This window comes from Tauraco erythrolophus, chromosome 2, assembly GCF_009769465.1.
Source record: "Tauraco erythrolophus isolate bTauEry1 chromosome 2, bTauEry1.pri, whole genome shotgun sequence".
NCBI classification, from domain to species: Eukaryota; Metazoa; Chordata; class Aves; order Musophagiformes; family Musophagidae; genus Tauraco; species Tauraco erythrolophus.
In genome coordinates, this window is record NC_141466.1 from 8653036 (window position 1) to 8677386 (window position 24351).

Below are 24351 nucleotides of genomic sequence, written 5' to 3' on the forward strand. Positions count from 1 at the left end.
TAGGAACATAAATAAATTATCCTAGGTAGCTACTGAATGTACAGTGAATCAGTGTGTTCAAAATAAATTGAAAAAATGGCTATTTTTGAACTGAGGTCTTCACGTAGCTACATTTCAGAAAAAGTGTAATTTGTGTAGAAGAATTCCTCAGTTATATTCTGTGGGATCTGCACTTTAATAGAAAACTTGTAATGGGAGAACTCTGCTGTTAGCCTCTAGAACAACGTGAATAAGACTGCAAGGGAATTTGCCTTAAAAGACAGTGCATTTTTATCATGGATTCTAAAGGATGAAGGAGAGATGTGGATGTGTGTGGAGGGGTTACAGAATTAATAACATCAGAATAGTTTGACTTACAATGGCTAACACTTGTTTTAATTTACCCGTTGCTGAGATACATGGAAAGATAAAGGGATAGTCATTCCATACTGATTCAATGCACAGCTGTCAAGCATGTGTCCTGTTTTCAGAGGCACAAGAATATTTGAGCACATTTTAAAAAAAGGGTGAGTATGAGATTTTTCAGTGAGCATTTCTTTTTATATATGCAGGACAATTATTTAGTTGCATCAAAGCAAACTGTCAAGTCATATGCTGATTGGACATTTTCCACTATTTGAATAGCCTTGAAATTCCAAGTCACCTCATGCTTCTCCTATTGCAACACTGTAGCTCAGTAAATACAATATTGCTACTAACACCTCAGGCTTTTTGTCGAGTTTTCAAAGCCTCAGGACTAAGGCTTATCTGAACTGCTCTTGACTTACTCAGAGATATTTTTTTGTTGTTTAGCTCTAACAGCAATTTTTTGTGATGACAAGGTGGTTGTGTCTAATTTATTATCTTATCAGCTTATCTTTGCATGGCAAAGACAGTTTTTATACAGATAGCAGTAAAATTAGTTATTCTATGTAGAATGGAGACCTCAAGGCTAGAAACAACTCACCAACAGTCAGTTCAGGAAACGCAGATCTGGAACTGAGCAAAACCAGACTTAGAGATAAGAAAGAGAATAAAGAGCAAATATCTAACACATGTAGAATGCACCATATCTAGTGAACTGAGGTGTAACGTTAACTTGCAAGCCAGTGAAGAAGGAGCAAGCTGTAGTGTTAGCATACTTATGGGAAGGGCTCATTTGCATCACATAGTGAGGAAGAAGAAACCTCGACAACGTATTTCTCTGGATGAAGGACTCATAATGCTGATTACTGGCCATATCCATACTGTGTCCATATAAGCACCAGACTAAAGCCATCAAGACCCAGAAGGTCAGTGGAAGGGTTGCTGTAACACTAGGAAAAGGGCTAGATACTAGGAAGGCTTTGTATAACAATTTAACTGAACTATTTTTGAGACTTTTCCCGTGTATTAGCATTTCTTTCTTCTTTTTTTTCCCTTCCTTTTTTTTTTTTTTCCTGAAAATATTTGGTCTGGAGTAATGATGATTCTTTTATTAGACTGTTACGAGTTGAATTGTACCAATGACACATTCTTGGTTTTATGTATAAGGAGTGTTTCCTTTTTACACACAGTAAGATTTTAAAGGTAACAAACATGGAAATGTAACAAGTCTAAAGAAAAGCAGGAAATGAGGCATCTGTGAAGGAAATTAAAAGGATGAGAATGGGAGGAAAAAGACAGCAGTCACACAAATCATGTTACCTCACAGCCAGCCACTGTCGATCCACCAAAAGATGAACTTTATCAATACGAATGTTGTTGGCATAGTGGAACCGTTTCGGCAAGTCAGGCGTCAGGTAAGGCTTGAAGTGCTGAGGGGATCTTCTGCACTGTGCAAGAGGAAAGAGCCCAGTCATGACTTTTGTTCAGCATCAAAAATAAACCCATCGTTCAAAATTATCGCAAACATCTTAGTGACAGGAATGTAAGCACAAAGCACGTTATTCACAGATAGCTTCTTGGATAAATTACATATCCCATTTTTGGCCTAAGAAGCAATGGAAGGAAGAGTGGCTTTTTGGGAACTGTTTGAAAATATACTGCTATAATATGTATAGCAAGTTCACAAATTCTGTGGTAAAAGTACTCCTAAGGCAAAAAGACTTTTAGTAGTACTGTTTAGCCTGTATGTCCATACTAATATCACTGCCGTCTAGTATGGAAGATTGCACTCTACGAGAGAAAGTTCCCTGGCAGTTTATTTCTGCCATCTTCTATTACTTTACCATTCACTAAACAACAAAGAAAACCAAGTATACATAAGGTAGCACAGTCATAGAATCATAGAATCATAGAATGGTTAGGGCTGGAAGGGACCTTCAAAGGTCATCTAGTCCAACCCCCCTGCAAGGAACAGGGATATCTCCAACTAGATCAGGTTGCTCAGGGCCTTGTCCAACCTGGCCTTGAACGTCTCCAGGGATGGAGCATCCACCACCTCTCTGGGCAACCTGTTCCAGTGTTCTACCACTCTCATAGTAAAAAATTTTTACCTAATATCCAACCTGAACCTACCTCCCTCTATTTTAAAACCATTACCCCTTGTCCTAACTAGTCTAGGGTTTTAGTTGCAAGACTCAACATGCACTCTCATGCCAAGTAAATATCCAGTGCTCAGGTGTTAGATAAAGGCCACAGCTTTTACATCCACATTTAATGCGTTATCGTAACTGTTGTGTTAGCAGGCATGCCATGACTGGCACTAAGAGCCTAATGACAACCACGTGCAATGATTTAACTGCATACGGCCATCAGGAGCTGTTCCAGCTGGCTGCAAGCATCACAGCAATGTTTCAGAAGTGTTGCTCCTGAGCAGGAATCCAGAACTGGGACAACACAGAACATGTAAAACGCTGAGGGAAGAGCTGCTAGGGAGCTGGGTGAGCACACAGGCAGTACAAACTATGGCATGCTTGGAGTCTGACATCTTCACCTCTAAGTACTAGAACTGTATACTCTGCACAGAATGACATTAACATCTGAAATGAGAATAAGTTTCATAGATTTCTAGGTTGGAAAAGACCTTAGAGATCATCCAGTCCAACCGTCCCTAATCTCCCATTAAACCATATCCTTAAGTAGTTCATCCACCCTTTTCTTAAACACATCCAGGGATGGGGACTCAACCACCTCCCTGGGCAGCCTATTCCAGTGGCTGACAACCCTTTCAGAGAAGAAATACTTCCTAACATCCAACCTGAATCTCCCCTGACTAAGCTTATATCCATTTCCTCTTGTCCTATCACTCATCACTAATGTAAAGAGCCCTTCCCCCACCTCCCCACCATCCCTTCTCAAGTATTTGTAGGCTGTAATCAGGTCTGCCCTCAGCCTCCTCTTCTCCAGGCTAAACAGCCCCAACTCCCTCAGCCACTCCCCATAAGTTTTATTTTCCAGCCCCTTGACCAGTTTAGTTGCCCTTCTCTGGACCCGCTCCAGTTTGCCTGGATAGTCATCAAAGAAGCATAGTGGAACACAGGAACATGAAAAATAAGAATTCAATGGGCTTGCTAGCCAAGAAGAGGAGGTCATTCTACATAGAATAGTCTAATTAAAGGGAAAAATAGAGGAAATCAACAAATACTACGATTTTATGTCTATTGATTAGTAATTAATATATAACACACAACTCCCTTCTCTGTCCAAAACCATTGTTCTAAGAACTTAAAAGGTACAAAATACACAAACTCTGACTAGTCATGAATAGAGAAGGAAAGAGAAAGTGTCCTGATACCAGCCTATTCCTGTAAGGCAGAGATCTCACACCTCTGTAACTATGAGTAGTTGCAGTTTTAACTGGGGTTGAGAACAGGCACATTGTGTTATTCCCCTCACGCTAATGGTCTTTGACATGACAGGCTCCACATCATACAATGGAGTAGGGGATGTAGCATTGAAAAAGCTCCCTCTGCTGTTCCCGACCATTGAATATCCTATGCCTGCATCTGCTTTGGATGCTGAGGAATAAAGGATGTGTTCTTAGGTACTCAGAATCAAGAAAAAATTAAACAGGAACATTAACTGCCCTTTGGACTCAGCAGCAGGCAAAAGCTACGTGTAATATTGCACAACTGAGTTGTTCCACAGGTTAAAGGAAGACCTCTAGTGGTGATTTATCAGCAATATATCCAGCTGAGACAGCCCAAAATTTTTTCAATATGAGTGCACTTATTATAAAAGTATGAGAATATCTGTCTGCTGCTTGGACTAGGACTAGTCACAGAATAGAAAACAAAGTGGCAATGAATGGAAGAAGGGAAAATTATGACAATACATAGAGAGCAAGCAGTTTAAATGTTTAACTCACTGTAAATTATAAATGCAAAGAAATACAAAAAGACAACTTTCATACAAGCATTTTAACTTGTCTACCAGATGCATCCCACATGTATTAAAGTGTACCTTGAGCACTAAAAAAAAAAGGCAGCAACAGCGAATTATCTATCTAAAAAAGTATAAAGAGGAACATGCACTGTCACATCTTACCACCTTTCAGTAAAAGAAATAGGCTTGGTCTTCCTTTGTTTTGCACTCGTTCTGCACACCTTTGTTTACACCCTTCAGAGATCAGCTGTCACAGTGTACCCACAAGGAGCAAAGGTCTACATGGGAGACAGACAAGCTTGGACCTGCCTCGAGGTCCTACATCCACACAGTATGGCAGAGATCCAAGCAGAACTATCAGTGTGGGACCCAGTGGTAGTTCAGCATACCTAAAAGCACTACAAGCTTTCAGTGATAAATAAAAGATCCTAAAAGAGCCATGCTGCCTCACGCCAAAGGTCCGTCTTGCCTACTACTCTGTTTCCAATCCCAAAATCAGATACTTAGAGAAAGTGTGCAAGAACAAGCCAAACTATTGAATGAACTTTCTTTCTTGTACCTGCTTAGTTTCCTCTAGGCTTCAGGGATTTAAGTTAGAAGTTGCTTGTGGATGATGTTTAATAGCCCTTAAAGGCCTGTCCTCCATTAATTTGTCTAAAAGCTCCCCTTCTTATTCATATTTCCAGCCTCTACAACACTCCGTAGCAAAGTGCTCTACAAAGTCATTATCTGTTGTGTGGAAAAGTTGCTTTAACCTAGCCTGGGTGCAGTGCTTGTGCTCCAGAGCTGACAGATGCCTGTTATCTAAAGCATCTCTGTGTTGTATTGTGTTCTATAATGAAGATATACCCTACTTGCTCTATGTGAAGTCAGACACTTCTCTTTCAAAGTGAAATACAGAAAACTCTTTTGCTCTGAACAGAGATCCCCCATGGCAAACCTTTGTGCACCGTCTTGGAACAACTTCCAGAACTGCCTCCTATAGTACACCGGAGTCAGTATGTTATTTAAACTGGCGTTGTAGTCTCAATTTTTCACAAATCGTGCTTTTTGACCAAATTCATATTAAGAGGACTATGAGGAAAAATGAAAAATTATTAAAATATTTACTCACTGTGAGGTTTTTAACAATTCCTTCTGAGTCAACTGTTAAAAAGAGAAGAGGAATTAACATATATTCAAACAGCTGACAGTCCAAAGTCTCATGAGGAAAAAATTATTAAAATGCTTTTTGTCTGTAAAATTTAATTTCTTTATTAGCCTGTGAAGATTATAGTAACCATAACCTTCCATGGGTAGGAACGTTATGTGGTAGCCTGTGGAAGTACCTTAGCACGTCAGGTACATCTAGAAAACTGCCGTGGTGATGACTGCCTACACCTAAAGCAGACATATCAACAGAACCAAATTTTCTTCTCCTGCCTAATCCGTTTGAAGTACAACCTCTTTTACATTGAACTACACCTGGGGCGCTTGTCTTGTATTCCACTTCGAGCAACTGTCACAGAGAAAAATCCATTTCGTCTTAGTACTTTCACCTTCCACATTTTCAAAGAGTGACTTTAACCTTTTAACGTTAGCTTTCTAAAAAACAAATCTGAGCACTTCACAGAAGGAAAACTCCTTCAGAAAAATTAAGACCATTAGAGGAAATGAGTCAACAGTTATACTGAGATTTAGACATATACAACCATCATTACTCTCTGCTTACTACTCTGCTCCTGTCTGACTTAGACTGTCTTCTACTTAAATCAAGGAAAGTCAAAGAAAAATAAAAAGTACAATAGGATCCCACCTCTTATTTGAGATCTGCAAGAATTATGTCTTTTAGAATACTTTATGAATTCTATAAACTCACTAAATAGAGCACTTCCATAGTTTTACCCCTCTTTTCACTTTTGCCTGATAGAGAAAGTTTTGGGATGTCTTTTTTTTCACTCAGGTAGCACAGTATCTATTCCAAGCCAGAGTCAGCTCACATGGTTTCAATTCTGTGTTCTTTTATGATACTAGCTAAAGATCTCAACCAAGGCTTAGATTCCACTGTGCTAAAATTCAGACTCCGTAGCTTTGTATACACAGTTAGAAATAGTCACTGTTTCAAAGATTGTTTCTGCCAATGTTGTACAAGAAATCTGTGAAGAAAAATACACTTATGAAAGAACTGACATTCCAGTTCAAAACAATAAAACTATTTTTACTTGATCTTTCCATAAGCCAAGAAATGCAAATCAGAGTCTGCAACAAGCTTTTCTAAACTTCAATTTCATCTAAAGGGGTCATTGTTATGAAAAAAGACCACCTCAACTTCCATGGATGTTTAAGACAGGTTAAGTGAAACAGAAGACTGTTCATTCTGCTGATTACCACTGATTATCCATTTTCCCTATTTATTTATTTATCTATCTATTTATTTATTTATTTCCTGATATATTGATTGTGCAATCCCAGGATTGGTCCACACTTACAGGTAAAATAGTCATTTGGAACATTTCTTGCTCGAATGCGAGCTGAAGGCCCAGCATATATGTAGAAATCAATCTGCTCGAAGTAATCAGTCATATATTCTAACTGTCTGCAGTAGGTGTTCTCCATTCCTAAAGGACAATACAGAAACCGTTATTTTTTATACACAATATATGGCAAGGAAGATAAAGTGGATTATAAAATAGATTAAAACTAGTAAGCACACATACTACACAGAGGAAGAAAATAATGAGTAAAATTTAGATTGAAAAAAGAACTATATACATTACCATGATCAGCTAAAACGATGAGGTTTACACATCTGTGCAGGTTTCTTTGTTTAAGTCCATCCATTAGCATCCCCAGAGCTTCATCTACTATCTGTAAGGCTTTGATTACCTGTGAGATGAACCAGTTTCATTAGAATTTTTATTTCTGACTTCAAGTTCTCACTTAAATGCAATGATCAAAGTCAGAAAAAAGTGAGGTTTTCTGTCAGTTTTCAGGTTCTTAATATTGCTTCTTCTTTTCTTTTTCCATGACCACTAAAGTATAGATGTGCAGAATTCCACTACTCTCCCACAAAATATGTGACTTAAAAAAAGACTCGCAATTAAGTTTTTCTACCTTTGAAAAAATGAATTTTAAAATGTTTATTGAAAGAAAAATATTAACACATTTAGATCAAACTTGATCCTCACTCCCAAATTTATATAAATTTCAGACTTATAACATTAAATACATTTTTTTCTGTAGTTTAAACATGTCACTGTATTAACAAGAAGCGTTTCAAAGACGTTTACACACACATCTGTAAGACCAGTGTAGCATCCTACGGTAAAGATGATACCAAACTGAATCTGAGGACTCCACTTCTGACCACTTGTGCCTTTCTTGTTCCCCTGACTCTGCTGCACTCTCTTGAATGTCTTGCATGCATGGACAATGTACACGTATGCAGTCATGCATACAGTAATGGGGTTTTAAGCCCTTTATGTACAAAGAGAAATGTAGTTCACTTCCCAATTAGAGAGCCTAAAACTATCCTACAAGGATCAGTTTTTGTGTCCTTGCCCACTACAACACTTCTTTTGCTGAAGATCATCTTCAAGTAATTAGAGAATACCATTCGAGGAAGGTGATTCTGCCCCTCTACTCTGCTCTCCTGAGAACCCACCTGGAATACTGTGTTCAGCTCTGGAGTCCCCAACACAAGAAGGACATGGAGCTGCTGGAACGGGTCCAGAGGAGGACTACAAAGATGATCAGAGGGCTGGAGCACCTCTGCTATGAAGACAGGCTGAGAGAGTTGGGGCTGTTCAGCCTGGAGAAGAGAAGGCTCCGGGGTGATCTTATTGCAGCTTTCCAGTACCTAAAGGGGGCCTACAGGAAAGCTGGAGAGGGACTTTCATAGATTCATAGATTCATAGATTTCTAGGTTGGAAAAGACCTTAGAGATCATCGAGTCCAACCATCCCTAATCCCCATTAAACCATATCCTCAAGTAGATCATCCACCCTATTCTTAAACACATCCAGGGATGGGGACTCAACCACCTCCCTGGGCAGCCTATTCCAGTGGCTGACAACCCTTTCAGAGAAGAAATACTTCCTAACATCCAACCTGAATCTCCCCTGACTAAGCTTATGCCCATTTCCTCTTGTCCTATCACTCATCACTAATGTAAAGAGTCCTTCCCCCACCTCCCCACCATCTTTTCTCAAGTATTTATAGGCCGTAATCAGGTCTCCCCTCAGCCTCCTCTTCTCCAGGCTAAACAGCCCCAACTCCCTCAGCCGCTCCTCATAAGTTTTATTTTCCAGCCCCGTGACCAGTTTAGTCGCCCTTCTTTGGACTCGCTCCAGGAGCTCAATATCTCTCTCAAAGCGAGGGGCCCAAAACTGGACACAATATTCCAGGTGCGGCCTCACCAGTGCCGAGTACAGGGGCAGGATCACTTCCCTGCTCCTGCTGGTCACACTATTCTTGATACACGCCAGTATCCCATTGGCCTTTTTGGCCACCTGGGCACACTGCTTTCTACAAGGGCGTGTAGTGATAGGACAAAGGGCAATGGATTTAAACTGAAAGAGGGCAGATTTAGATAAGATATAAGGAAAAAAATTTTCACTCTGAGGGTGGTGAGGCACTGGAACAGGTTGCCCAGAGAAGTTGTGGATGCCCCATCCCTGGAAATGTTCAAGGCCAGGTTGGATGAGGCTTTGGGCAACCTGGTGTGGTGGAGGGTTTCTCTGCCCATGGCAAGGGAGTTGGAACTAGATGATCTTTAAGGTCCCTTCCAACCCTAACCATTCTATAATTCTATGATTTTATGATTCCAGGAAGGAGATGATATGGTAAATCCTAAACTCCTTAGAGACTGAATTTTTTGCCTGCATGCAAGAAAAATGTAATATTTTTGGGTTACAAATAAACAGGTATTGAAGTACACTATTAGGAATAAATAAATGACAGTTCTGATGATTTGCCAGGACACATGCTTCCAAATATAATTTGGCAATAAAAATAAAGTTCAGTCTAAATATAACCATTAATATTAATTCTAATAGTATGATCTGAAATTATTTTCTACCAGTCTATTTGGTTTACAGCTCTTTTGATTCACACAGTGTTGGAATCATAACAATGGGCTCAACCACCAGCAAGAGTTTTTAACAAAAACTCATAAAACAGTCATGGTAATTTTGATCTACTATCCTTTCCAAGTTAATTAGTTCGTTAAGTTCATAGTACAGCACCATTTTTAGTGAGATTTAGTTTCAGAAGAATACAAAAACTACTTACACCACCACTAACTGGTCCAAATGAATGTCCAGAACTATCTGGTTCTTCAATATATAAAGTGTAGAAATCAGGCCTCGAGTTAGAAATAAGCGAGAATGGAATATTATGAGAATTTGGAGATGGCATTTCAAAAGTACACTTTCATTTAAAAAAAATAAAACGAAACTTAAAACGGAATTATAAATAACTTCTTTAAACCTTAATAAAAGTCCATACAGCAAACATAATCATTCAGCTTCTTCTGAGTTTTGTAATTAATCAACATGGACTATTTGAAGTTACATTTTCAGAAACAGTATCCAATGTCTTTAATTATTATCCAGAAACCACTCTGAAAAACTTCAAGATCTCAGACAGCAGAGCAAGCTGTTCCTTTTTGAGATGTAAGTGGAACTGCCACCTAAAGGATCTCTTCCCGATTAATCAGTGAGGCTCTAGAGAGCATCTCCTAACTGCAAATATATTAGGAATTTTTTAACAAATTATCATATAAAAGATTTCAATTGTTTACATGTCACATAGTTGAGCACCACAATCAGTACTGACATCTACTTTTCATCCTGAATTACTGCCTGCAATTGCTTTCATATATTTAACCTTTCTTGTGCAATATCTTTCATATCATATCAAATCTTTCATCCATACACTTAGACTAGAAACTGAATGTTTCATGTTTCCTCTGGGCCATGCACCACGAAAAAGGACACAACAATGAAAGCAAACTTATACAACAGTACATCCATTCAGAGATATGTGCACTTTTTCATCTTTTGTATCTACAATCTTATCCTGAAAATAGCTATACTTATAGAATAGGCTTAAGTTCAGCACATTATCATTTGAGATGGTGAGAGAGATTCCTTGTTTCATGAACACCAACTAAAGCTAAGCATTAAAACCTTTCTAAGGTATGATCTCACAAACCAGCTAGATATTACTAAATGTTACCTCTCAGATTTGGAATAATCAAGCCATTTCAATATTCCAGTAATTCTCTCTTCATATGTAACTGAACTGGTGAGGAAAAAAAAAAAGATATGATGTTAACAAGGCTTTTCTGATAAGTCCTTCTAATTCCAAGACACAGAGAAAGCATCCACTCTCTAGTCTTATAGTAAAGTCACAGAGTCGGATTTCAAGAATGATGCATCTTAATAAGGTACCAGCAATCAGTTTTTTTACTCTCATTTTTGGTTGAATGTAACTCACTCCTAATGGAAAATTAGACAGATCCTGACTTTGCAAACACAAACCTGATGTTGATGGGAGTAGTCGTATATTTCTAATTAAATACATGCAAAAAAGATATTTCAAGTTCAGGACAGAAATCTGAACTACAAGCCAGAATAATTTTTATTCTTTCCAGCATGTATAAACCTTGGACTTTCATATTTTAAAAACAAGTAAATTCCAAAGAAAATCTTTGTGAGGTCATGCTTTGTTTCCTATGAAGGAATTCACCCATTAATAGCTTTGCTTTCCCCCAAAGTCATGCACAAGCTTTATACTAGTTACCTACAGTACTTGGGTGTTTTCTGAGTACCAGTCATAAACATCACTACAAAATCTTTATCTACAGAGACTTACAGTTATACACTTGCTTTTGATTATCTTTGTAAATGTGAAGAATAATGGGAGATTTACTGAAAACATCATGAAAATTTAGAAATAATTTACTAATATCAATGCCTTTCATAAGAAAAAAAATACTGTGAAGGCAATTGCTAGACAAAATGTACAGAACTATGATTCAGCAGCAGTGTGCACATTATCACACACACAAGCAAGACCAGAGGGAATTGATCTAGAGCTCGCCTTCCTTCAGTAACTTCCCTATCCAGCGTCTTCTCTCCAATTAGTTTCTGCCTTCTGTAGCCTCTTCTGTAGCTTCCAAGTTTGTGTTCATTATTTTAGGGTATAGGTTATCTGAAAGCTTATTCTCAAGTACAAGTATTTTTAAAGCGTTATATAGTGTGTGTAGATTGTATGTGTGGAAATACACTACTCACTGGTACAGCTTAGCAGTGGCTACTAATCAGTTATAGGTCACTTTCCCAGTGGGAGATCAGTGGTTTGCATTTGACTGAAACTATCAAAACTGTCTAGGAGAGCAGAATATGCAATACCCTTTGACTTCCTCATTGTGAATCCCCTAAATGGTTTTGAAAATTTCAGCTCTTCATGGTAGTTCCATGGCAAAACCAGGGCAATGTCACATGGCATTTATCTCTCAGACTGTTGTTTAAAACTCTTGTAGTTTACAAATCTGGTATTTCATTTCCTTCAACTGCCATATGGCAATTTGGATTTTTGGAGTAATTTACGGGAATTTACTACAAGCCCTATAAAAACTTACCCGTTGTATATATTGTACAAGGTGGGATATGTTCCATTAATCGGAACATCAGAGCCTGGCCAAAAGTACGTGCCTGCTTTCAAATTTTGATACATTGCTGTCAGCCAGACCTATGGGTAAAGATGCAAACAAATGGCTTTATGGCATTTACACCACTGGAAGACTTCAGATTACCAAAGTAAAAATACATAATTGGATTAGAAGTATGGGCTGCAAGCATGCATTTCTCTTTCTTCTTTCACACATTACATAGTTGCCTAATGACCATATCTGATTTGAAATTCGTTTTCTACATACACATTCTGAAGATAAATTAGTCTTTTTTTCTGTGGCAAATGCCAGTAGAATAGATCATGAGGATGCAAGAACGGTTCAAAGCTGCATCAGGGATGTTCAGACTTGACATTAGAAAGCATTTCTTTACCAAGATGGTGGTCAAACACTGGAACAGGCTTCCTAGAGAGGCAGTTGATAACCCAAGCCTGTCAGTGTTTAAGGGGCATTTGAACTACACAGACATCTATGTGTACACACACAAACACACATGCAAATAAATATGTAAATGTATATTAAGTAGATATACTATATACTACATGTGTATTTTTTTTATATTTTTGTACCATTATTACAGCTTGATATTTCTGAATAATATTAATCATAACGATAGGGCCACGAAGGGCCCTAATAATAATAAGGGCCACGAAGATGATAAGAGGGCTGGAGCACCTTTCCTATGAGGACAGGCTGAAAGAGTTGGGGCTGTTCAGCCTGGAGAAGAGGAGGCTCCCGGGTGACCTTATAGCGGTCTTCCAGTACCTCAAGGGGGCCTACAAGAAAGATGGGGAGAGGCTGTTCAGGAGGGCCAGTTGTGATAGGACAAGGGGTAATGGTTTTAAAATAGAGGAAGGTAGATTCAGGTTGGATATTAGGAAAAAATTTTTTACCATGAGAGTTGTAGAACACTGGAACAGGTTGCCCAGAGAGGTGGTGGATGCTCCATCCCTGGAACGTTCAAGGCCCGGTTGCATGAGGCCCTGAGCAACCTGATCTAGTTGGAGATATCCCTGTTCCTTGCAGAGGGGTTGGACTAGATGACCTTTGAAGGTCCCTTCCAGCCCTAACGATTCTATGATTCTATGATTCTATGATAGGTACAATCAGGGTGAGGTTTTTTTATGAAATGCGCCATATGTTACATATAAGTGTTCATTTTGCTGGAAATTAAGCTCTTTGCTATTCATAGATTTCTAAGTTGCAAAAGACCTTAGAGATCATTGAGTCCAACCGTCCCTAGTCCCCATTAAACCATATCCCTAAGCAGTTCATCCACCCTATTCTTAAACACATCCAGGGATGGGGACTCAACCACCTCCCTGGGCAGCCTATTCCAGTGGCTGACAACCCTTTCAGAGAAGAAATACTTCCTAACATCCAACCTGAATCTCCCCTGACTAAGCTTATACACATTTCCTCTTGTTCTATCACCCAAAACCAATGTAAGAGCCCTTCCCCTACCTCCCCACCATCCCTTCTCAAGTATTTGTAGGCTGTAATCAGGTCTCCCCTCAGCCTCCTCTTCTCCAGGCTAAACAGCCCCAACTCCCTCAGCCGCTCCTCATAAGTTTTATTTTCCAGCCCCGTGACCAGTTTAGTCGCTCTTCTTTGGACTCGCTCCAGGAGCTCAATATCTCTCTCAAAGCGAGGGGCCCAAAACTGGACACAATATTCCAGGTGCGGCCTCACCAGTGCCGAGTACAGGGGCAGGATCACTTCCCTGCTCCTGCTGGTTACACTATTCTTGATACACGCCAGTATCCCATTGGCCTTTTTGGCCACCTGGGCACACTGCTGGCTCATATCAAGCCGGTAGTCAACCAACACCCCCAGGTCCTTCTCCGCCAGGCAGCTCTCCAGCCAATTCTCTTCCTCGCTTTTATATGCCTGGATTTTGTGAGTGTATTTGTAAATGCATATAATTTGGAAGTAGATTTTCAGACTTCATTTTGTAGCTAGTTGTCAAAAGACAAAGAAAAAAATACTCCACGATAAAACCACATCAAAAATTTACTGTGGCTTTCTGTGGCAAGAGATCCATTCCAATACTAGTCAAAATATTTAAGTCTTTTTTACTAACTGCCACATGAAGTGAAATTTTGAAGTCTTAGAATTAACATTTTAAGAATTCTTTTACTTTCATAAAAAGCAAACTGTTTTGTAGGCAGCCTGTAATATGAAGCCTACAGGATATTTAGCACGTACTGCAAATAGATGACACAGCTTTGCATTTTATTCTCTTGTTTTGTTTTATAGTATGGTACATAAGCCACTCGAGACATAAAGGAATAATATGATGAGAAATAAACTTACTGGCTGTCCCTTCCACCATGAAGGTTGGAATTTTTCTGTCCCCGAAAGCGAGAAATGCTTGTTCAAGTCTACGTCATACATGTTGTTGTCAATAATACCATGAGATTCTGGATACAATCCCTGCAAAATGAAAATAAACAAAAAAACCTCACTGAATCTTGAAATCAAATGGAGCCTAAACCATGTTGCAATGCACACTGTTGCAGTGTTGCAATTATTTTTAGGGCTGTTTTATCACAGAAGCAGAACACGCTTTTCTAACTCACATAGATAATATGATTCCTGCCAATGAATTCGGCGTGCCTGTCGAGTTCCCTTCAGTTTGCCTATTTTCTCTCCAGCCGAATTACATCCTGATGTGCTATAGATTAAGTACCATATGTGTCAGGTGGCTGTATATCAGCTGCCAAACCCACCCTAACACACACTCTTGTCAAATGCCTGTGTCCTCACCCGTACTCACCCATTTCCAATTAGACTGACAAAGATCAGGAACAACCAGTTGGCAGGCCGGAATCCGATAGCATACATATAGAGCCACATAGATCATGCCTGTGTGTACTCTTTTAGCATCTCCTTTCTCTCTTTTACTCCTGTAGCTTGAATTCCCATGTCCCACAAAAAGACTGGCACTACAAAATCCTTTCTATGTTGTCCAGATAATGAAAAGGAAAATTCTCACTTACTGTGACAATAGTATAGTGGTTTGGAAAGGTTTTTGTGGGGTAAACAGCTCTCATGTATTTTGAATGTGTACCACATGTTTCTGCAACAGATCATGGAATTAATAAAAATTTGCTTATAATTTTTTTTAATTCAAAACTAAGTTTTAAAACCAAACAAAAAAAAATCGGCACAGTCAGTTGCTGTGGTATTACAGAGGTAATGTGACTCCAAACTAAGACGCATACATTCTGGTGTCTCCTTGTGAGCTAGGCCTACCGTCCCCTTGCAGTCAATGGTCCTGGGACACTCAGTTCAGTTGCCTAACCCCTATACACCTAGGGCCATTTGAGATATCTTTAATGATCCTGCCTGGCCTTCAGATGCTGCTCCTACATCCTGTCTGCCAACCCAAATGAGTGTCTCAGATACTTCCGAGACCCAAAATGGCACTACACATATATGTTTACACAATGAGACTGAAGCCTTAGGTCAGCCCAGGCAAGATATTCTGCAGAGCTGTCTGGTGACCAGATGCATGGGAAGGACTCAGGACTCAGTTGCTTAAGCGCTGGAGTCCGGTGCCATTTGAGATACCCTCAGATATCCAAGACACCTGCATGAAAGTTGGCAGTTTTGAGGCAAGATCACCAGATCTGTGTCCTCCTGACACAGCTGCTGAAGGACACCTAGGACATGCCACAGCACTCTGAAGTATACTAGAAACATAAGTTAAGGCAACAATTTGTCCTGTGGCAGCCTCTGTCTGTCAGTTGAGCTGACTTGCTCTCTAGGCTCTTGGACTGTGCTGTACAGACAGTACTTGACTATAAATGACCTGACTACAATCAGCATGTAGACATCTCGCATGTAGACACTTCCAGGAACTTCCAAGATAAATGTAAGTGTCCTGCTCTGGAGTGAATACCATCCCAGGTGTCCTACCTTTATCTCCAAACATTGCATTGCTTTTCAGCAATCTAAGGCACTTACCACACCTGAACATCTGTAATAACTAAATCCACTGTAGTATCCAACTTATTTGACCACAAAACAAAGGTGTGAAGACCGGAAGACGCCTTAATGCCATATTTAATTTGGCATCTCCATTTTAACTCACATGGAGAAACTATTCTGTATTAAGCCGTAGTCAGATGGTTATTTGATTCATACTCAAACACACTTTATTCTTTGATTTACAGTGTTTCAGTCAAAGAACAGAAACTGATTTTAACTAAACAACCTCAACTAAACAATGAAAGGCTGAAATTATTCAATAAAACTGTTCCAGTATGGTACAGGACAAAAGGCTTAAAGAGTGTTTGAAGAAGGGCTGAATAATTGACAAAGACATGAGAAAATCAGCATAATTTTTAATGGATTTCTCTTGAATGGTAAAGGAGCTACATTAATAGTGTACATATTCTATAACAACTAGCTTGATGAGCTCTACTGAAATCCTAGGTTAAGGGAGTTAATAGAGAGGAAATATTTTATGCCACAAATCAGCATTAGGTTTTCTCTTTTGCAAAGAAAGAGATTTCCCACTGCAGATTTCTGAGAAGCACAAGCATGAATATGCATAAGCAGTTGTTAAAATTGACCACAAATATGTTAAATCTGTTCTCATTTGAAAGGATTTTTCAGAAACATACATATGAACTGAACACTGAAATTCCGCATGCATGATTTCTTCACTGATTCAAGTTTCTGCCAAAGTCAGAATGACATCAAAGAGTATTTGCACAGACGTTTGGTTCACACACTGCTTTAAGTTCAGGCTTCAGGATACCCTCATTATCCACAAACAAGATTGGTAATTATTCAGTAAAATGTTTGTACTTTGTAACATCCATGCGAAGTTTTCAAATGAGCACAATAGAAAAAGAATATGATATATTCAGAACAGATATGAACACTGTCAAGTTAGACTGTCACTGCTGAGCAGAAATGAAAAAATATGCAGACATTTTGTCCAGGTAGAAAGTATCTTGAGAGCTAAGCTCTAAAATACTCAGGAAATTTCAACAAAGCATGCATTCACTTTTTAGAGTCCTTTACAGGACAAGCTAAAGATTTTCAGCTTACTCTTTCTTCCAATATTCAGAAATACTGGGAAACAGTCAACTGAATCTTACTGCAATCATATCGATATATTCAATTGTATCAATATGTAAATTACATTGCATTTAAGTCTAATATAATAATATTCACTAACATACTTTTAAATATACAGCTTCTCTTCAATGGCTTAAAATACCTGACTTGAAGAAGTGCATCTTAAAGGAAAATTTCCCAATAACCCAATGCATTTTCTCTTTGTATTATACTTTAATGATGATCTCCTCATAAGCTAGAATTTTTCAATGAAGTACAGAGAATGCAGGAAATCCTTCTCTGGAACTTTTTTCAGTCTTTAACTGTATTTGAATGTATATTTCATACTATTTATTTAAGAAAAAGCTGCTAACCAGTATTAGAGGCCTTGTTAAAAATGTCATGTTTGCTATGCACTCAAATACAAGACTTAATGTACACTAATAACAAACATATACAACTGATGAGGGAGACCTTGATTGGTGATTTTCTTATTGCTGAGCAACACACACGCATGACAACAGCAAAAGGGACTGGAGAGGTTGCGTGCACACTTTTAAAGAAAATAGTCAAAGCACTCTTGGTAACTTACTGAGTTTTTCAATATTTGGCAGCAAAGAACTCCAAGTTTCCAAGTATTCTGCTCTGAACCCATCCATTGAAAAAAGGATAAGTGGTGGCAGATCAAACCTACAAGAAAACATGAGTTTGTCATTGTAAAGGAGTTTGGAGAGTTGGTGTCGTGTTAAGATCTTTGACAACATAAATTCTACTTTTAAAAGCAGGATCCAGAATTTCCATGTACTTCCCAGAATTAATATCACAGTGTGAGATAAATAGTTCAATTTTGAGAGCAAATACACAATCATCCTGAAAAAAAACCTCACAAACACTAGAGGAATAAAATACAATCTACTTGGTATACATAGAACCTAGAAAAAGAAATTTGGGTTAGTTAATATTTTAATTACCAATATTTAATTACAAATGCATACAAATGCTGGAGACTAGCATCCATATACAAACTCAGGGTACAGAACAGCCAAAGTACCTCTGTACATAGTAATGGGTTGAATTCTGTCTCCTGTCTCGTAATGTATCTTAAAAAATCTCCCAGGGCAGCTGCACAAGGACTGTAAAAGTACAGCAGACACCCAGCAAGCAGTTAGGGTCAATTGGCCTCTGTGCTGAGAAACGTAATTTCTTTGCAATGCCAGGTTTGTGCTAACTCCTTACCTGACCACATTTCCTTTGTGAAGAACTCCCTAAGCAGTCCATGTTCTTTGTGGATTCTATCTTTCCAGTTTCCCAGCTCTCACGGAGCTGGAAAACACTTCTCTCCCTCAAGACCTCTGACAAACTGCGCTCAAAGCTACAAAAGGAATGCAGTAGCTGCTAATGTACCTAAGATAAGACTTTATATAAAGAAACAAGGATAAAAGCCTCAGATCTGGGTTCATACAGTAGGTATGATAAAGTAGGCAATAACTGAAGCTGATCTCTAAAGCAGTGTTTACATTCTTGTTATAAAAATTCTAAGTAGAAGGTGATAGCTGTGAAAATAAACTTCAAAGTTATTAAACATGCTTTCTCTTAACCAACCTAAAAGGACTCCTAAAGAAAAATGCATTAGCAGTTTTAAAGTGCTGGTGCTATAGCACCTTTTTTCATAACATCAGGTGACAAAATCAGTAGGAGCAAGTTGTCTAGTTCTGCAAATTCAGTGCTTTTGTTAACCATCATTATATATTCCACAGTATCCTTAGAAACATACAAAGAAATAAAACTAAAAAAAGTTTACAAAAACTATAAACATAGAATTAAATTGAAAATGTAGTTTAAAGTAGGCGTCACTACACCTAGTATCTTAAAAAAAAACCCCAACTATTTGTAATTTATAGGAATGATTCACTACATAAGCCTGGAAAATATTTGGGGAGAAAATGATTGATAAAATGCAGTTACTAATAACTACTCCATTTTTTGGACTAATACTTTGAGTGATAACTATTAAAGAAAAAGTTATATATTCACATCAGGTGATAATCACTATCCCAAGTTGTTTCTCATTCACAGTCATCTTTCCAAAACAGAGAAGTACACTGGCATCGACACTTTGTATAAAAACAGTTTGTACAAAACAGCTTCCTGACTTGAAACTGAAATTAAATGGAGCTTTATACAGCAATGCTGTTTACAGCACTTAAAGGATCCCTTCTGTGATTCTGTTAACTGTGTTAACTCAGCAAGTTACCTGTTAAACCAAAAAGTATATTTTTATACCTGTGTTGGGACGTGCACGCAGGAACCCGTGAAGAGGCCACAATGCTAAAGGTTTAATTGCTATAATTAAACTAAACTGGCAGTAAGATAGATAGAACAATGGATAACATCACAAATAGCATAACTGAACCAGAAAATAATCCATTTAACAACTTCTAAACTGTGTTTCTGCCTAGACTATAATTCTGCAATACTGCACAAATAGCAAAATATCTACAGCTGGACATCAGAATTACTATGTAGATACACGGCTACTTTCATAGCTTCACTTTTAACACACCTTTCTCCCCGCAGATAACTCAAGAAAAAAAAAACACCCTGTTACTTAGAAAAATAATTGCAGTCACAGATTCTAACAGTTATTACAGCTTGCATAAGGTGATTTATCTGAATAGTCACAGATATAATACAGTAACATAAAATGGACTATGAACAATTCATGACATATGAACCTTGAGACAACTCTAGCAATTCTTCCAGGTCTTTGCAAATGGACTTTCAATCTAGATTTGAACTCCTGTACTCTGCTCTAAACTGTAAATGATAAATGAATGTGCAACAAAATGACAAAGGTTTTAGAAAGAAAAAACATTGCTAGCCACAAACCACTTCTATAGAGTATTCTTCAGGGCAGGAACCTTATTCTCAGTAAATATGCTTCAGGCCACTAGCGTATTTCTGACCATCACAATGATTTTATTTGCTAAATTATTTTATCCTACCCATCTGGACACTGAGGAGTTTCAAGTGATACACATGGTTCTTCTACCCAAGGTATTTCACCTAAAAGGACAAAAGAAAATACTGAGTCAGTGTGAAAAAGTCCCACACAAACAACAAAGAGGTTTACTAGCTGACCTTTATAGAACTTTTTCTGTTACCTTTTCTGCTTCAATACAGAATTGCAGAAACGTCAGGCTAAAGATATCTGTAGAAATCATTTAGTGTAACCTATTAGGCCCTCAAACCCTGAAAGGTCTAATGCTTACAATTGTAAGTTAAAGACCAGTACATATCCTACATAGACAAGCAAACAAGTAAAATAGAGAAGAAATCTCTATAGAATCATAGAATCGTCTGGTTGGAAGAGACCTGCAAGATCATCGAGTCCAACCATTCACCCTGCACTGTCAGAGTCCCTAAACCATGTTGCTCAACACCAAATCCACACGGTTTTTAAACACCTCCAGGGATGGGGACTCCACCACCTCCCTGGGCAGCCTGTTCCAATACTTCACAACCCTCTCTGTAAAGAAATTCTTCCTGATATCTAAGCTTAGCCTCAGTTTTATCTGGTTTGAAATGGAAAATATTTAAACTGTATTCTGTTCACACCAGATTACTGCCTTCTTTTTTTGCAGATACCACTTACATATTTAGAGATGATTGTCATGGCTCCCTTTAGCCTTTTTTTTTTTCTCTGTAAAGACCTCAAACTCCTTCAATCTTTCCTTGTTAACCATGGCTTTAAAGTTTCAATTCCTTCTGTTCTCCTTTGAATATTCTCCACCTGCTTCACAGCTATACTCATTTATGATAATGTTTGCCCATCTCTTTGGAAGAAATAAGGGAAGTCAACAAGAGAAGAAAGAAGGAAAGTATCCGAGGAAGCAAAAAATATAAAGAAAAGAGAAGAAGCAGTGGCTGTTGAAGTTCTCGGCTCACCATAGCTTCTCTCCAGTAAGCAGCCAAAGGCAGGGATGTAGAGTGACGTTAACGATATCAGCTCAATCAATTTAACACCTAGTCAAACTTCTGACTGCTTTTAGGTTTAATTTGCGTTTAGGTGGCAAAAATAATTTTGCAGGAGTTGCCTTAAATGTCTGCCACTCCACAATATAAAGGAATTCTGATAACAGATACCATGTTTTATGCCACTGTATACTCCTCAGGTATCATTCCTGCAATTTGATTTTACCAGTCATATTCTTTACATGTTTAGCTGGAGTCTGTAAGAAACAATCTGTCATGAATAAAGATATTCAGAAATAAGAAATCCAATCTGAAAATTGATTTCTAATAAAAAGGAAAATCATAGAATCATAGAATGGCATAGGCTGGAAGGGACCTTAGAGATCATCTAATCCAACCTCCCTGTCATGGGCAGGGATGCCTCTCAACTAGACCAGGCTACTCAAGGCTCCATCCAACCTGGCCTTGAACACCTCCAGGGAGGGGGCATCCACAACTTCTCTGGGCAATTTATTCCAAAGTCTCACCACCCTCGTACTGAAGAATTTCTTCCTAAGATCTAATCTAAATCTGTTCTCCTTCAACTTAAACCCATTTCCCCTTGTCCTATCAGTGGACACTCTCGTAAAAAGTCCCTCCCCAGCCTTCCTGTAGGTTCCCTTCAGGTATTGGAAGGCAGTTATTAGGTCCCCCCGAAGTCTTCTCTTTTCAAGGCTGAACAATCCCAGCTCCCGCAATTTGTCCTCATAGCAGAGGTGCTCCAGCCCCTGGATCATCTTTGTGGCCCTCCTCTGAACATGCTCCAACAGATCTATGTCTCTCTTATGGTGGGGACACCAGAATTGGATGCAGTATTCGAGGTGGGGTCTCACAAGAGCAGAGTAAAGGGGGAGAATCACCTCTCTTGACCTGCTGACCACGCTTCTCTTGAAGCATCCCAGGATGTGGTTGACCTTCTGGGCCGTATGAGCGCACTGCCGGCTCATGCTGAGCTTCTCATCTATAAACACCCCCAAAGCCTTCTCTTCAGGGCTACTCTCAACCCACCTTGTGCCCAGTTTGTATTTGTGCCTATTTAATCTTAAATTAGAGATGATTACTACAATATGTACTTTGGATTGCACGACGTTTGAAGCAGAAAACATGCCTCCATTGATTTTGGGAAAAAAAAAAAAAAAAAAAGAAACAACCCCAAAACCCTACATTTGGTATACTGCTACAATATTCAAAATATTTTTATGAATGACACACATTCACTTTTCCCATCCAAAAATACCAAAAGCTTCACCTCGAAACATCTTCATTTTCCAAAACGTCACTGTAAGACTCTAATCTGCAGAAACAAATGTATCTACATTTATACTTGCCATGATTGCCCATCTATTTATTTGACTGGGCAACTTACATATAAATCTTTTTTACTTTTAATTTACCTTTGCAAACGCTATTGTAGTTTACACAGCAGTCTTTTTTCTGCAAGCAATCATCAGAACAAGAGCAGTAAGTTTCAGATATCCGTGTCTCACCACAACGGAAATTAGTGCACCTCCAAGACCGGGCTGAAAATTGGAAGAAAAAGATTATGATTAGATTATGATTCAGTTCACAGAATCTTATGTAAACTCCTTTGTGTGGAAATCCCCCAAACAGGTAAAAAAAAAAATAAAAAAATTGTTAAGCTATGACCTGCTTGAGTTACTTTAGAAGTTTTACCTGAAAGGAAAACTCAAGATTTCGTTTAACACATAAAGCCTATTTCTGCAACCATCGAATGGTAACACAGAGTCACAGAATAACTTATTTTACAAAGGTCTCCCCAAAGTCACCCTCTTCAATGCCTTCAACCCTTCCAGGAAGTTTTCTTAAAAAATAATCAAACCTACATTTGTCCTACAGAAGAGAAAGAGAAGGAAATGGATCTTTCTCCTGCTCCTGCATGTGATTCCCAGCAGACAGCAAAAAAAGAGATTTAAGGGCTGAAGTGGACAGAAAAAAACGATAAGGATGAAGAAACATCTGAGCAGCCACCAGGAGAGCCGAGAGAGCAACTGGAGAAGAGTCTGGCCTCGACGCAGAGCCAGGCCAGTTCCCTGGAAGATGAGCACACCCCTCCGACCCCAGGCCGTCATGGAGCGCTGCACGAGGCCGGGAAACAACCGCTCATTTTCAAAAGCGCAAGAACTGGCACAGTGACATTGTTTTAGGGCCAGGTCAAAGATAACCTGCGATTTCCGCTTATGTTCTTCCACAGCTTTATCTGGGCCAGGAAATACGCACTGCAAATGCTTTGGTTATCCACAGGGGACGAAAATACAGGGATCTGACTTGAGAAAGACGCAGGAAGATTGCGTGTCTTGCCAGGTCCCCAAGTGATGTCCCTCTAGCCATGTGAGTGCAGCAGCAGCTCCACACTGCCACGTCCTTCTCACCCTGAGGGAATGGGACATAACTTCCATATATCTGTGCAAATACAAGAATTTTTCCTTTTCCTATTACTATCATGTGAAAAAACAAACCCAAAATAAAATGGAAACCAGTGAGCACTGCCTGTAAAGGAATGTTGTCATGGTTTGATGTGGAGGGGGTGGGGGTTCTGGTGGCAGGAGAGGGGTTTTGGCCCCTGTGACCTCCCCGGTTTTGGAACCGGGTCAGACCTGGTTCTGGCCACCAGATCGGACTCCTGTCCCCCTCAGGGTTGAGCCAATAGGGCGCCTCTGCGAATTGCCCTATTTAAGTCGGGACAAAGGAACCGGAAAAGGTGCTTTGCCCAGGATCGAGGAGAGGAGGAGGGCACTGCCCCTGCTCCCTGGCTCCCGGCCGGGCGGCTGCCTGCGTCGGGCCGGCGCCACTCACTGAGGATGGCGGTGGCGGAGCCGGCTGGGGAACTCGGGGGCACCCCACTCCCGGGGTGCCCACTGGGCTGAGTTCACCTGGAGAGGACTGAGATCTGAGAGAAATGGCCACATCGACAGCAGGTCAGTGAGGATGGAGCGGGAGGAGGTGTGCCGGAGCCGAGTTTCCCCTGCAGCCGGTGGTGAGATGGCAGGTGGCCCCCCTGCAGCCAGGACGGCCTCGGTGGAGCAGAGACCCACTCTCAGCCCGTGGAGGGAAGACGCCTGAGCCTGAGGATGGTCGTGTTGGGATGCACAACAAGGCAGAGAGGCATCTGGAGTCTGCGTGACGACCCACGCCGGAGCAAGTGGCTACAACTCCCTAAGAATCCGAGATTGTGGTAAAGCCCACACTGGAGCAATCTGTGGGGAAGGATTGTTTCCAGTGGGCTGGACTCATGCTGGAGAAGTTTGTGGATTTTTCCTCGTGGGTAGGGGATCCAC

The 24351-nt window shown here is 39.6% G+C and overlaps 1 protein-coding gene across 1 annotated transcript in view; it reads right to left on the reverse strand.

Moving 5' to 3' along the window:
• Positions 1 to 24351, reverse strand: part of ENPP3 (ectonucleotide pyrophosphatase/phosphodiesterase 3) — a 45207-nt gene that overhangs the window by 15245 nt on the left and 5611 nt on the right. The window contains exons 4-15 of the mRNA XM_086632078.1: positions 22450 to 22575; positions 20047 to 20107; positions 17634 to 17731; positions 14968 to 15047; positions 14282 to 14401; positions 11915 to 12024; positions 10507 to 10572; positions 9559 to 9631; positions 7044 to 7152; positions 6756 to 6884; positions 5402 to 5433; positions 1666 to 1793 (exon numbers count right to left, since the gene is read on the reverse strand). Coding sequence (XP_086488204.1) covers positions 1666 to 1793; positions 5402 to 5433; positions 6756 to 6884; positions 7044 to 7152; positions 9559 to 9631; positions 10507 to 10572; positions 11915 to 12024; positions 14282 to 14401; positions 14968 to 15047; positions 17634 to 17731; positions 20047 to 20107; positions 22450 to 22575 — 1132 coding nt within the window. The remainder of the gene's footprint in view (positions 1 to 1665; positions 1794 to 5401; positions 5434 to 6755; positions 6885 to 7043; positions 7153 to 9558; positions 9632 to 10506; positions 10573 to 11914; positions 12025 to 14281; positions 14402 to 14967; positions 15048 to 17633; positions 17732 to 20046; positions 20108 to 22449; positions 22576 to 24351) is intronic.